At 36.1% G+C, this 14,497-nt stretch overlaps 1 protein-coding gene across 3 annotated transcripts in view; it reads right to left on the reverse strand.

Moving 5' to 3' along the window:
• COP1 (COP1 E3 ubiquitin ligase) overlaps window positions 1-14,497 on the reverse strand; it is a 251,614-nt gene that overhangs the window by 207,868 nt on the left and 29,249 nt on the right. The window contains exons 4-7 of one of the 3 annotated variants that reach the window (XM_049868584.1): window positions 12,728-12,804; window positions 11,769-11,888; window positions 10,582-10,646; window positions 4,828-4,896 (exon numbers count right to left, since the gene is read on the reverse strand). In XM_049868584.1, coding sequence (XP_049724541.1) covers window positions 4,828-4,896; window positions 10,582-10,646; window positions 11,769-11,888; window positions 12,728-12,804 — 331 coding nt within the window. The remainder of the gene's footprint in view (window positions 1-4,827; window positions 4,897-10,581; window positions 10,647-11,768; window positions 11,889-12,727; window positions 12,805-14,497) is intronic. The other 2 variants (XM_049868583.1, XM_049868582.1) reach the window with 2 other exon arrangements.

A 14,497-nucleotide genomic window follows, 5' to 3' on the forward strand; every position in this document is an offset into this window, starting at 1 on the left:
TCCATCTCGTTAAGGGCTTTCCTCTTTTTTGCTGACCCTCTACTTTACCAAGCACGATGTCCTTCTCCAGGGACTGGTCTCTCCTGACAACATGTCCAAAGTATGTGAGACGAAGTCTCGCCATCCTTGCTTCTAAGGAGCATTCCGGCTGTACTTCTTCCAAGACAGATTTGTTCGTTCTTCTGGCAGTCCATGGTATATTCAATATTCTTCGCCAACGCCATAATTCAAAGGCATCAATTCTTCTTTGGTCTTTCTTATTCACTGTCCAGCTTTCACATGCATATAAGCCGAATGAGAACACCATGGCTTGGGTTAAGCAAAACTTAGTCCTTTAAGTGACATCTTTGCTTTTCAACACTTCAAAGACGTCTTTTGCAGCAGATTTGCCCAAAACAACGTGTCATTGCATTTCTTGACTGCTGCTGCAATGGCTGTTGACTGTGGATGCAAGTAAAATGAAATCCTTTACAACCTCAATCTTTTCTCCATTTATCATGATGTTGCTTATTGGTCCAGTTGTGAGGATTTTTGTTTTATGTTGAGGTGTAATCCATACTGAAGGCTGTGATCTTTGATCTTCATCAGTAAGTGCTTCAAGTCCTCTTCACTTTCAGCAAGTAAGGCTGTGTCATCTGCATAACGTAGGTTGTTCATGAGTCTTCCTCCAATCCTGATGCCCCGTTCTTCTTCATATTGTCCAGCTTCTCGGATTCTTTGCTTAGCATACAGACTGAATAGGTATGGTGAAAGGATACAACCCTGATGCACACCTTTCCTGACTTTAAACTACGTGGTATCCCCTTGTTCTATTCGAAAGCCTACCTCTTGATCCATGTACAGATTCCTAATGAGTACAATTAAGTGTTCCAGAATTCCCATTCTCTACAATGCTATCCATAATTTATTATGATCCACACAGTCAAATGCCTGAGTACAGTCAATAAAAGACAGGTAAATATATTTCTGATATTCTCTGCTTTCAGCCAAGATCCATCTAACATCAGCAATGATTCCCTGGTTCTATGTTCTCTTCGGAATCCAGCATGAATCTCTGGCAATTCCCTGTCAAGGTACTGCTGCAACTACTTTTGAATGATCTTCAGTAAAATTTCACTTGTGTGTGATATTAATGATACTGTTCCGTAATTTCCATATCCTGCTGGATCACCTTTCTTTGGAATGGGCACTGATATGGATCTCTTCCAGTCGGCTGGCCAGGTATGTCTTCCAAATTTCTTGGCACAGACAAGTTAGCACTTCCAGCACTGCATCCACCTGCTGAAACATCTCAAATGATATTTCGTCAATTCCTGGAGCCTTGTTTTTCACCAATGCCTTCAGTGCAACTTGGACTTCTTCCTTCAGTAGGTTTTTTCATCATATGCTACCTCCTGAAAGGTTAAATTGCTAAAAGGGTAAAAATCTGAGATCCTTCACTGTTTTTTACGGTTATATGCTGTATCCTTACAACCTGAGATAATTTCATGTCTAACAATTTGTTGTAGGCATCAGTGGACCCCCAGAGAGGCAGCGATTAATACCCAAAAAAACCTCAGTGGCTAATGGAAACCTTAAATATTTCAGGACACAGATAAAGACGTAGACATTTCATTTAATCCCCAGGTAGCCTCATGCTTGCACTGCTGACTTCATTAATTCATTTAATCATTCATTATCAAGTATTTTCCTATGGACTGAGTCTCACTTTCACTCTCAATAAGCCCAAGTCTAAGGCAAAAAGAAACATAAAACTATTGCAACACAATTTCACATGTTGCGCTTAAAGCAAAAAAGGGTGTGTAAGGAATATGAAAAGTTACCACTTTTCTAGACAGTTTTCCACACTAAAAAATGGTAAGAGTGAATGTGTAACATTAATAATTTTCATTTCCAAATATTATAAAATCTTTAGTCTTGCTACTCCAAGCGTTTAGTCTTGCTACTCCAAGCGTCATCTAAGGACTGGGAGCATTAATATCACCTGGGCTCAGCACAAGGCCACTTAATCAGAACCTGCATTTTCACAAGATTACCAGGTGATTCTCCTGTTTAAAGAATTCTAAGTGCTGTGTGACAGGGCATTCAGACAAATAAATGACTGGACGTTACCTCCTCTCCCAGTCAAAAAAAAAAAAACACAGATTAAGTCTTAAACTTATAATGAAAATTATGCTTTTGTTGATGAAGAATATTAAAATCACAACTGTTAACTCAGTAAAAATGAAGAATAAAAAAAAGTTTAATCAAAAGTCATATAATGACTGTTTAGTTCTCAACACTAGCATAATCCAGAAATTTCTAACCTAATATAAAGTCAGGAAAAAAACAAAAAACAGGACATAATAATCAAAAGAAGGGGAAATATCATATTAAGATTAAGTTCTGGCACCATATGATAAAATACTTGATCAAAATAAAAACATCACACCATTACTTAATTATATATTCTTTTTTATGGTTGTACTTTTTTCTTTTTTTAAGGCATAAAAGGAAACACTGGTGGCATAGTGGTTAAGTGCTATGGCTGCTAACCAAAGGGTCCGCAGTTTGAATCCACCTGGTGCTCCTTCGAAACTCTATGGGGCAGTTCTACTCTGTCCTATAGGGTCACAATGAGTCAGAATTGACTTGATGGCACTGGGTTTGGTTTTGGTTTTGGAAGGCATAAAAAGTATCCTAGTTATGAATGGATAAATAAATTATGGTATATTCACACAACGGAATACTACGCATCGATAAAGAACAGTGAGGAATCTGAAACATTTCATAACATGGAAGAACCTGGAAGGCATTATGCTGAGTGAAATTCGTCAGATGCAAAAGGACAAATATTGTGTAAGACCACTACTAGAAGATCTTGAGAAATAGTTTAAACTGAAAAAAAAAACATTCTTTTGTGGTTACGAGAAGGGGGACGGAGGGAGGGTTATTTACTTTTAGACAGTAGATTAGACAGTAGATAAGAACTACTTTAGGTGAAGGGAAGGATAACACTCAATACAGAGAAGGTCAGCTCAACTGGACTGGACCAAAAGCAAAGAAGTTTCCTGAATAAACTGAATGCTTCGAAGATCAGCGGGGCAAGGGCAGGGGTTTGGGGACTATAGCTTCAGGGGACATCTAAGTGAACTGGCAAAATAAATTCTATTAAGAAAACATTCTGCATCCCACTTTGAAGTGTGGCGTATGCGGTCTTAAATGCTAACAAGCGGCCATCTAAGATGCATCAATTGGTCTCAACCCACCTGGATCAAAGGAGAATGAAGAACACCAAGGTCACAAGGTAATTATGAGCCCAACTAGAGACTTACATCATCCTGAGACCATAAGAACTAGATGGGGCCCTGCACAACTGATGACTGCCCTGACAGGGAACACGCCAGAGAACCCCTGAGGGAGCAGGAGAACAGTGGGATGCAGACCCCCAAATTCCCACAAAAAGACCAGACTTAATGGTCTGACTGAGACTAGAAGAATCCTGGCAGTCATGGTCCCCAAACCTTCTGTTGGCCCAGGACAGGAACCATTCCAGAAGACAACTCATCAGACACGGATTGGACTGGACAATGGGTTGGAGAGAGATGTTGATGAAGAGTGAGGTACTTGTATCAGGTGGACACTTGAGACTGTGCTGGCATCTCCTGTCTAGAGGGGAGATGGTAGGGTAGAGGGGGTTAGAAACTGGCAAAACGGTCACGAAAGGAGAGGCTGGAAGGAAGGAGAGGGCTGACTTATTAGGGCGAGAGCAAATGGGAGGATGTAGTAAGGTGTATATAAGTTTATATGTGAGAGACTGACTTGATTTGTAAACTTTCACTTAAAGCACAATAAAAATTATTTTTAAAAAAAGTATCCTAATTAGACAATTCATAAAATACAAATATCAGACATTTTAGAGAGTTAGGAATTTAAAGATAAAAAGAGCTTCAAATTTAATTATTAATTATTTTAGCATGTTATACACAGTACAGGATTTGCCTATTTGATTTTTCCATATTTTGTACAATTGTGAAATGACTGATGAATTTTATAAGCTATGAATAGGAACTTTACAGCTATAAAAATGTTAAAATATATTGTTTTTTAGCTATCCTGCGTAACTTCAGACTGTCCAAGTTCTACGTTTTTACTTATTTTTTCCCCACATGAATTTTTTCATAAAAAATGTAACCTGCTCTACTTACCAAAAAACCAAACCCACTGCCGTCGAGTCGATTCCGACTCATAGTGACCCTACAGGACAGAGCAGAACTGCCCCGTAGAGTTTCCAAGGAGCTCCTGGCAGATTCGAACTGCCGATCTTTTGGTTAGCAGCCATAGCACTTAACCACTACGCCACCAGGGTTTCCTGCTCTACTTAAGGCTTTATTATTTTAATTTTCCAAAATTCTCTTTTCATGGTGAAGGGTGGGTTGTCTGCCATCTAATAATTCTATTTTCTACCTTCTATAGCTTTTTTTTTTTTTTTATAGCTTAGAGATGTCACTGTATTTTATCTTACAGAAAACTGTTCAGCACATCTACCAAAAAAATTTTTTTAAGTATCAATTGTAAAGGTAAGAGAAATTAAAATAAAGCTTTAAAATTCAGCAAATTCAAATGCTTTTTAAATGTTTATTTTTTTTTTTTTTAAGTCTGAAATGATTTCACAAAATGAAAATAACCCATTGTCCCATAAGGTTTCTAAGAAGTGGCTGGTGGATTCATACTGCCAACCTTTTGGTTAATGGCTAAGCTCTTAACTACTGCACCACCATGGCTCCAAAATGGAAATAGTTAATAATAAAAAATGACACATTATGTAAAACACACAAAATAATATACCTCTCTCTTATTTCTTCTTGCAACCTTGAGGAATTCCATAAGGATCTGTAGTTGGGCTGCATGTGATTCCTACAATAGAAAATTATAATTGTTCTTTTAAAATATATAACTGGTTCCAAAGTTTTCTTTAAAACCTTAGTATAGCTAGTATAAAGCAACTTTATGCATCCATTTAACTTTAATCTATTACTTCTATCTAGTCAGTTTTCCCATTTACCAACTAGCCGTTTTAAAAGAAAGCCATTTTCCCCAAAACTACCTTAAACTAATTTTTAAAAACAGGTGTTCTAAATTGCATTCCTCATCTACCATGCTGAAAAATCAATTTATGGGAAGTGGAAAGTCTGTTATGACTCTCAACTTTGTCTTCCCCAGTCAAACCAATAAAATATCAAGATAAAAATCATAGTGGAACCAAGAGAGTTCCTAGACACTAAAGTTGCTTTCCCTATAAGAAGTTCATTTGCAGGGGTAGGCATAATAAATAGAGAGAAATCCACAGTTTTCAAAAGTCAAATTTACTATTCCTGGTTATTACCTACTCACACAGATTTGAGAATTTATTCTGGTAAAAGATTTCAGTCAAAATCAAACATTTAAAAACACAAAAAAATCATATAATCCAGCTGAAGGGAGGGGAAAAAAAAAGAATAAGTAACCCAAATTGATAACTGAAACAAGACAGATAAATGATAATTTTAGCTTTGACATTTTCTGAATATCAAGACATAAAAATATACGTATACATATTTTACTGTTCAAAATTCACATAAGGAGGCAAAGGATTCCAAGTGAATCTGATAAATATATGTAAAAAGGATATTAAATGCTAAAAATGAATGAGATACTTTATGAACATATATACGTAAAGGAAGAATAAAAAATGCCCAGTGTAACAATACCAAATCAAACAAGCAAACAAATAAATAAGAGAGGTTAATAACTTTTTATCTGTCTATTTTTTTTTTTTTTTTTATGCAGTAGAATTATCTGGGGCAACTGTTAAAAAAAAAACACTGGGTCCAAATTTTACAAATTCTGGCTCTATTGGTCTAGGAAAGGTTCTAGGAATCTATGCTTAGTAAGCGCTCCAGATGATACGGATAAAACCCACTGCCATTGAGTGGATTCAGGATAAGGATAAGGCAGTCAAAAACTGAAAAAAAAATCACTACAAAAAAGCATGGCCACCCAACATCCCACCCAGAGTCCAACCCCCTGGGGGACAGGAGGGAATCTTTGCATTTTAAAGGATAAGAGGCATAATAGATCAATAGAATTTTTCAATCAAGGCAAAAAAGTACAGGTGAAGACAAATAAGAACTTAAAATCTCAGCTGAAAATTCCAGTTAACAAACACAACTGAATTAATATTTCACATCTGAGTGACTTCATAAAACACAGTACCATGAAGTTTCAAAAGTGAAATTTTCTAGCATCGCAAAGCAGAATTTATAGACCTTAGACACTTTCTTGAGAAGTAAATTAAACTGCCACACAGAACACAATCATAAGAGCTCTGTGTCCCAACAGTGATAACAAAGTATCCCAGATCATCTGTATCTTCCTTGGGATTTCTTTTCACTGATTACCTCTGCCTACTGATTATTTGGCTAAGGAGCAAAGACCACATCTTTACATAAAAGAGCATATATTGCCAAGGCTGCTAATAAAAAATATAGTTAATGTGCAAAGGAGGTGTACTATTTTTAAAATATAAAGTTTGAATACTTAATTTCAGTCTATCAACTAAAGCATGTAAGCAGGACAAGAATACAACTGATCTGAACACAGAAGGGGGTTAAAAAGCCACCCAAAGTCTCCAGGTCAAAGAGAAACCGGGACAACTAAGTATACTAGGAATTCAGTTTATGGCACATTCTGTAGTTTAATCTTCTGTAAAGGAATGGTTTCAAGAAAGGAGACAAATGTCAAACCATAATTTCATATGTAAGTATAAAAGAAAATTACATAAAAGAGTGAAGAAATAAAAAGAGAATACTTAAAAATGGGAAGAGTAAATTATGTTAAAATAATGTCTAGCGTATAATCTTCTAGAACAATCTCAGAAATCACACATGAAAGTTATCTCAAGTTATCTAACCCACTACTAAAAATAGAAGTCCAAGAAGTTAACTTTTTAAACACTTCTTAGAACTGTCGTCACTTTCAAAAATGACAATGATCATTTAGCCTACTTCTCTCATTTTCAGATGAGGAAACTGGGGCTAAGAAGAAGTCAGAGTGAAAAGAGACAGTGCTCCTTGAGACAGCAAGTTTCTGTCACTTTTGTCCCATTTAGTTCAAAGTCAATTGTCTCTAATTCAGAGCATGTCTGCCAACTGAACTGGAATATGCTCCAAATTTTTATAAAACATTATTTCTCTTTATTTTCCTATCCTTCTCTGCAATTAATTTTTTTTTAATCCTAAAAGTAGGATATAATTATTCGTATTACAGAGACCAGAGCAACTTACTGCCTGATCAGAGACTAATACAATTACACATGTGAATCGTATAATTAATTCTTCTTGTTTCAATTCCACCCTTTGGTATCCTTCTGATGATTTAGCATGCTAGGGAGCTTTCCAACTGAGAGAAAATGCACTGGTCAAGCCTATGTAAGTATCTAGTCTAAGTGACCTTTATATATTTCATTACAAATGAATAACTCAGCCCTTATTAGTGTAATCATCCTAAGTTCATCTTTCCAAGTACAATGAACTCTGCAGTGGTTTCTCAACAAGTTAAGAGCAACTAGACATAGGAGAGGAAGGAATAATGAACTCAAAGACATTTCAATATAAATCTAAACTGATGCACCGAAATGGAAAAATGAGAACACAGCATCAGAAATCTGCGAGAGAACAGGAACCCCTATCAGAGCATAATACTTCTCCGTATCTGAGGATAGCTTTCCTGTATACAGAAGTCTAGGTTGATTGTTTTTTCCATTTAACATTTCAGGAATCATGTTTGCTGTAGAAGAGTTGTGTCTGTGTACACTACCACCTTTTCTGGAATTAAGAATTGTCTTGTTTTTTTCCGTTTGTTTATTTAGTTTTTTACGTATTCAACTCCAAACTTCTCCCAGTAGCTAAAAGTCCTATCCATGTGTCCAAAATCATCACACATTTTATCATTTTCTGAAAGAAAGCTCTTAAACTTCCTGACATGCTCCAATCTCCACTACTGGACACTTTCTAGATCTGTGACAGAACTGCTCTCGTTGTCTTAGGATCTCTCCTCATTATCATTCAGGAGACTCCCTTTTCTTCTTTTTTTGCTTGGGATTCCCTAATCCCCTGCTGTATTTCTGAAGAAGCCCTAGTGGCACAACAGTTAAGCACTTCACTGCTAAACGAAAGGTTGGTGCTAAGCAAAAGGTGAGCAGTTTGAGGTTCCACCGAAGGAAAGGCCAGGCAATCTGCTCCCGTAAGGTTTACAGCCTAGGAAACCACATGGGGCAGTTCTACTCTGTCACAGAAGGTTGAGGCAGAATTGACTGGATGGCACACAACAATAATGCTGTATTTCTTAGTTTATTCCTTCATTTTAATGTTGCTTATGTTCCTGTAGCTTCTATAAGGTAAAAATTTTTAATGAGTTACATATGAAATACTTTAGTCTATTTTTGTACCTATTAAAGAGTTTGGCTGGGTATATAAATCTGGGCTGGAAATTATTTCCCTCAGAACTTTGTAGACTTTGCAACAGTCCATTAAGTTCCAGTGTGGGTGTTGAGAATTCAAATGTCATCTTGATTCCTAAATCTTTGTATATAATCTATTTTTTTTTTATCTTTGTGGAAGCTTAGAGGACCATCATTAGTGCTCTGAAATTTCAAGACATATTTTAGTTTGTCTATTCTCAGACATCTTATTTGTAAGAGGCTCTTGATCAGACCTTTCAATTAGAAACTCATATTCTTCCATTCTCAAAAATTTATTATTTATCTGAAGATTTCTTCCTTCTCTTTTTCTCAGGTTTCTCTTCCTGGGATTCCTATTATTTGGATACTGGGTCTTTATTTTTATTTCTTTTATTTAACTTTTAATTTCCTACATTTTCTCTTTTCCATATCTTTGACTTTCTACTCTTTCTGTTTTACTTTCTGGCAGATTTCTCTCAACTTTAATTTCCAACCCTTATATTGAGTTTTTCATTTTCCTATCATTTTTATTTTCCAAAAGACATTGTCTTTGAATGCCCTCTTATACAACATCTTGTTCTTCTTTCATAGAATCAAGTTATTTTATCTGTCCCCTGGCACTCTTTCAACTCAGTACTGAAGTCACTCCCAAGGTTCACCCTTCAGCCAAAGATTACACAGGTCTTTTTTATAGGGCCAACAATAACACATATGAGGAATGTTCTTTGTAGTTCAATCATGTATATGAGACTAAATGGACACACCAGCCCAAAAGCAAAGTCAAGAAGGCAGGAAGGGACAGGAAAATTGGACGAATGAAAACAGGGAACCCAGGGTGGAGAAGGAGAGAGTTTTGACACATCACAGGGTTGGAAACCAAAGTCACAAAACAATCTGTGTACTAACTGTTTAATAAAAAACTAATGTGCTCTGTAAACTTTCCTGTAAAGCAAAATATATATAAAATATATTTTATCTGTGCATATTAATAGCATTTATTCACTTACTCACATTTTCTTCTTTGTACATAATCTTTTTCCACTAAGTTGATTTTGTTTCTATTTTCTTCCCTCAACCATCTAGCCATGAAAGCATGAAACACTTAAAGAGCTGATTAGAAGCTCAGGGCCCATCAGTGATCTTTATTTACTAGAAGCTTTGCTCTAGGTTAATAAGGCTGGACCAATTCATTAGAAACTCCCGATATGACTATCTTTTGGTGTTTTCGCTTATGCTGTACACTCCCCCCCCCGCCCCCAAGACAACTCTTCCGGTTTGCTCCTTGGTGGGTACGAGCCTCAGTGCAAGAGTTCCAGTACAAGTCTGGAGAGATTAAAAGCTCTCACATTCAGTATGTAAATTCATCTATTTTCCAGTATGGTATATATCTTTCACCCTTAAATATGCCTGTTGTACAATGGCCCAAGAACCTCTCTTTTACGTACTCCGGGCGGGGGTGGGGCGGAAAACAACCCTCTAGGTTTCTCCTGGGGTAGAAACGGGAGAATCACTGGCTGCGAGTTGCACAAGAAAGACAAGGGGTTCCAAATGTACCCCAGACAAGACTCCAACCAATCATTCAGTTCTCAGCCTTTACTGTATGAGATACATAATGCTCCCAACTCTAGGGCCTTTGCTCCACATTGTAAATAATATAGTTGGTTCTCAGCTTTCCTCCCACTGCTGGCTTAGTATTCAGCTTTCTCAGATCTGCCTACCTATTTATTACCTTTCATCCATCTGCTTTATAAGCTTACAAAATATTGATGCATTTGGTCTTCTCCCATTTTCCTTCCTTTTAAAAAATCCCTTTATTGTCATTTTCATAGGCTTTCAAAATGGAGCAAGGTAACTGCATATGTTCAATCTATCATCTTTACAAAAAGTATATCATGTATCACAATGTGAAAATATTTACTTAATTGATTTAATCCCTACCACCACCACCACCACACACACTACGATGTAATATTCATGAGAGCAGAACCCTTGTCTGTCTTGTCCACAACCTTAACCCTGGCACACAGTAGATGTTCCAAAAGTATTAGCTGAAAGAGTAAATGAATCAATCAATGAATACATAGGAACTCAAAGACACCTACCTTTCCCCACCCAAAAACCTGGTCCATGGATCCCATTTTAAGAATCTCTGTTCTAAGGATTTTACCTGGTCAGTTAAAGAAAACTATGGTTAAAACCATAGGAGAAATTCCCCTAACCCTGCCCCCCAAAAAGACCAAACCATGGGAGACATTCATTTTGGTCAACTTGACCTCAAAATACTCTCTTCTCCTACCAAAAGACTCCCACCCCACTCAGTGAGACTCAGATCCAAGCTCCATCAATCACAGCCTATCAGCAAAATTTTTAAAAATGAAGTTGGAAAGAAACATTCTTTTTCTTCTTTTATCAGAATCATAAATAAAAACGAAGAAATGTAGACATCTACATTATCCACTGTGTGATAAAATCTATGAGAAAAGAAAATCAGAGCTGTCCCACAGAGACAGGTGCATGTGGCACAAAAGAAGGACCCCCAATAGCACTCCACCCCAATCTCATTTACTTACAGTCCCTGAGAGAAGCCATGGTTACATTTATACCATATTTTGGTTATTCAGCTTTTTTTTTTTTTTTTCTTGGTTATCTATTCACTCCCTTTTCCTCTCAATAAAAATGCCTTTTTTGTTTCAGCTAGGTCAGGGTAGCTATTCGTTTATGTTAAGATACTGATTTTAAGAGATCATATTTAATTCCTATTATATGCAATCTCTCATTTTACATTTTTTACATTTACTTACATAAAACAAATGCAATTTTACATTTATTTACAACTCCATTGCATGAAATAAGATATATTAAGATCTAGTTCATATCTTGTTAAATGTTCTTTAATACTACTACTGCTACCAGTGGACACCTGCTCTATTTTCTCCTACAAATCTCCTATGTGAAGAGGGGCAGATATGGCAAGGAAGACATTCATTAGATGAAAAATGTAACTATTCCCTATTAAAATAAAACTGTACTTTCTCATAATCTTAATTAGTATCAGCTGTTGTTAATACAAACTGGCCATTGCAAATAAGTTATATAATAATGAATTTGTTCTTTCTTCTACTTTAAAAAAGGTGAATCTATAAGAAGTGATACCTTGCAGATGTTCCTTGCAGAGAAAAACGGATGGATTAAGTGACACTACCCTATTATTTTTAAACATTTCTACATCTTTTTGAATGCAATACAGCACCATATAAAACAAATTTGTTTTAATTTAGCTGCCACTTACTGCTTCCAATTGTTTCTTCTTCTGCACTAGTAACTCCAGCATGAAGTTGACATTAGCCAAATCAAGGTTATCTTGGTCAGTTCCCAAGACATCCTGAAGTATTTGCCATCTGTGGCCATTCTAAAAATGAAGAAAAAAAACAATAACTTCCTAAGAAGGCTATTTCAGAGACTCTAAAACAAATGTTTAACTGCTTTTTCCTAATATGTTTATTGCAAAGATATCAAAAATATAATATTGCAACCTCCTCCTCTGACTCCCAATGCCTTCCTAGACATAATTTAGATACTATTTCTCCCTTGAATGAATTTAGACAACAGGTACGAAAGGTATTATTCAAGGCAAATGTTAACTTAGAATCTCTATAAGTATAAATTTCAGAACAACTGAATGGTCTTTAATTATTTCTGTAGTCATATTTTCAAAAAAAACCCAAAGCCATTGCCATCGAGTCAATTCCGATTCACAGCCACCCTATAGCACACAGTAGAACTGCCTCATAGGGTTTCCAAGGAGTCCTGGTGAATTTCAAATGCCAACCTTTTGGTTAGTAGCTGAGCTCTCAACCACTGCGACATCATGGCTCTACTTGGTAAGGTATGAATTTAAATTCACTTGCCTCCATAAATTGGGCCTGATCCTCTTATTCTGAAATCTTTCAATGGTTTTTCCAAAATATCTGCTCATTCTTTCACCTTGCCTTATAATCCTCAAAATGCCATGTATTACAAGCCAATTCTGCCTCAATATAACACCATCAGACTTTTCAAAAGATAACTCTAATGAAGTATTTCAGACAGTGCAGTTTAAAAAGTCCTATATTTGAATAGAACAATTCTAAACAAATCCCCTTTATAAGAAATCAATAATATACTAAACTTTGACATCTAATTAATATTAAGCCAATAAAAACAAGAAAATAAAATTTATTAAAAATAGTAATAAGAGTTGAAACATACGGTGCTACTCACTGAGTGGTCCAATTTGAACCTCTTTTCCTCAAATCTTTGCTTCTGTTTGAGAATGAGCTCATTCACTGAAAATAGAAACAATAAAAACACACATAATTTGCATTTTTGTTAAATGTATCAATCTAACTGTTCAGTTTAGACAGATTCTATTTAATTTTACAAAGCCCCAAAAGTAAAAAGATACTAAGCTAGCATTTTACTTTATTTCAAAATAGAAAAGGTAGCTTTCAAAATAGAAAAGGTAGCTGCTGCTTCTGCTATGTACTACTATTGCTACTATAGAAGAATTCTTCAGAATATGTACTTTCTCAATGAAGATACTGTTGGCATTTGGGGAGAGATAATCCTTCACTGTGTGAGACTGTCCCCACATGGTAAATGCTTGATTATAGGAAGTAGGCATTAAACATTTTTATTTGTTCATCATTTCATTTGCGAATTTTCTATAACAACCATGGCGGAGACTTTTAGTTACCTATCCAAAAGTCATCTTTCCCTTTTCCTGGATAACTGCATGATTTTTGATGTGTTAGACTATCATATACTTTCAAAGAAGCTCTAGCTCTTTCTCTCCCTAGTCCCAAGGTATGATTTTTGACTAATCTAAGCCAATCTACTCATTCATTCCTCCGCCAGTAATTGATGTGGGATTAAGTATGTACCTAGTCTTGCCCAATAAGAGATGTGCTGCCTCTACAAAAAAAGGATAACAGTAAAACAAGTTCTCTCCCTGCTTCCGAAGAAGGATGATATCTGGAACTGCTTAGGGTCAATTTATAATCCTGAGGAGAGCTAGTCAAAGGACCAAGGCATATGCTGAAGATAGAGGGAAGTGAAAGATGGGAAGAACTTGATGATATTATTGAACCACTGAATTAACTAGCCCTAGAAATTCTTTTCAGGTGAGTCAGTACATTTTCCTTAATGTTTAAACCTCTTTTAATTAGATCATTCTGTTTTACACAGCCGATACAAAACTGGCAAAGGGAAGTTAGTCTAGTTAGGCACTTTATTTTTAGATATTATTCTGTTGGTTATTCTCCCCATTTTTGATTTGAGGAAATTTTAGGACAGAAAGCATAAGGAACTTACTCATGGTGATACACAGAACAAGACAAAGTTAGGAAGAAACTCAACTGTCTAATACTTTCCATTATACCACAATGCAACTATAAATATTTCAAACAAGCTAGACAGATACCAGGGCTACACTATATATCTATGCTTCAAAGATAAATAAGACACAATCCGAGACCTCACACAACTCAAATTAGCAAAACAGACACATATGATAAAGTAATTATGTGGTAACCATTACTATCATTGAAATTGATTTACAAAGAACACAGAGTCAAACTGGACTATATGGTTTCATGCGACATTTCAGTTAACTGGTTTAATAGCATGTTCAGTGCTTCTGTTCTATCTCCTGCTTCACTGTATTACATTAAAAGCTTGCAAGTGGTCATCCAAGGTATAACAATTGATCCCTATTCGCCTGGAGCAACAGATGAAGGAGAGTCAGGAACAGGAAAAAGAAGTAGAATGTGTGGCTAACTGCCTCCACGGACAACTGCTTCCTCTGCCAGGAGAGCAGAAAAACTGAGTGGTGCTCGGCTACCATTACCGGATGTTTTAATCAAAGATTCTACGGGAGAATCCTGATCCAAAAAAATAAAATGCAGAACAGAATTTTAAATTCCCATGGAACCCAGGCTTTCTGGAGCCATGGAGCTGGATGGACCCCCAAAACTACTA

Source organism: Elephas maximus, chromosome 24, assembly GCF_024166365.1.
Source record: "Elephas maximus indicus isolate mEleMax1 chromosome 24, mEleMax1 primary haplotype, whole genome shotgun sequence".
Lineage (NCBI taxonomy): Eukaryota > Metazoa > Chordata > Mammalia > Proboscidea > Elephantidae > Elephas > Elephas maximus.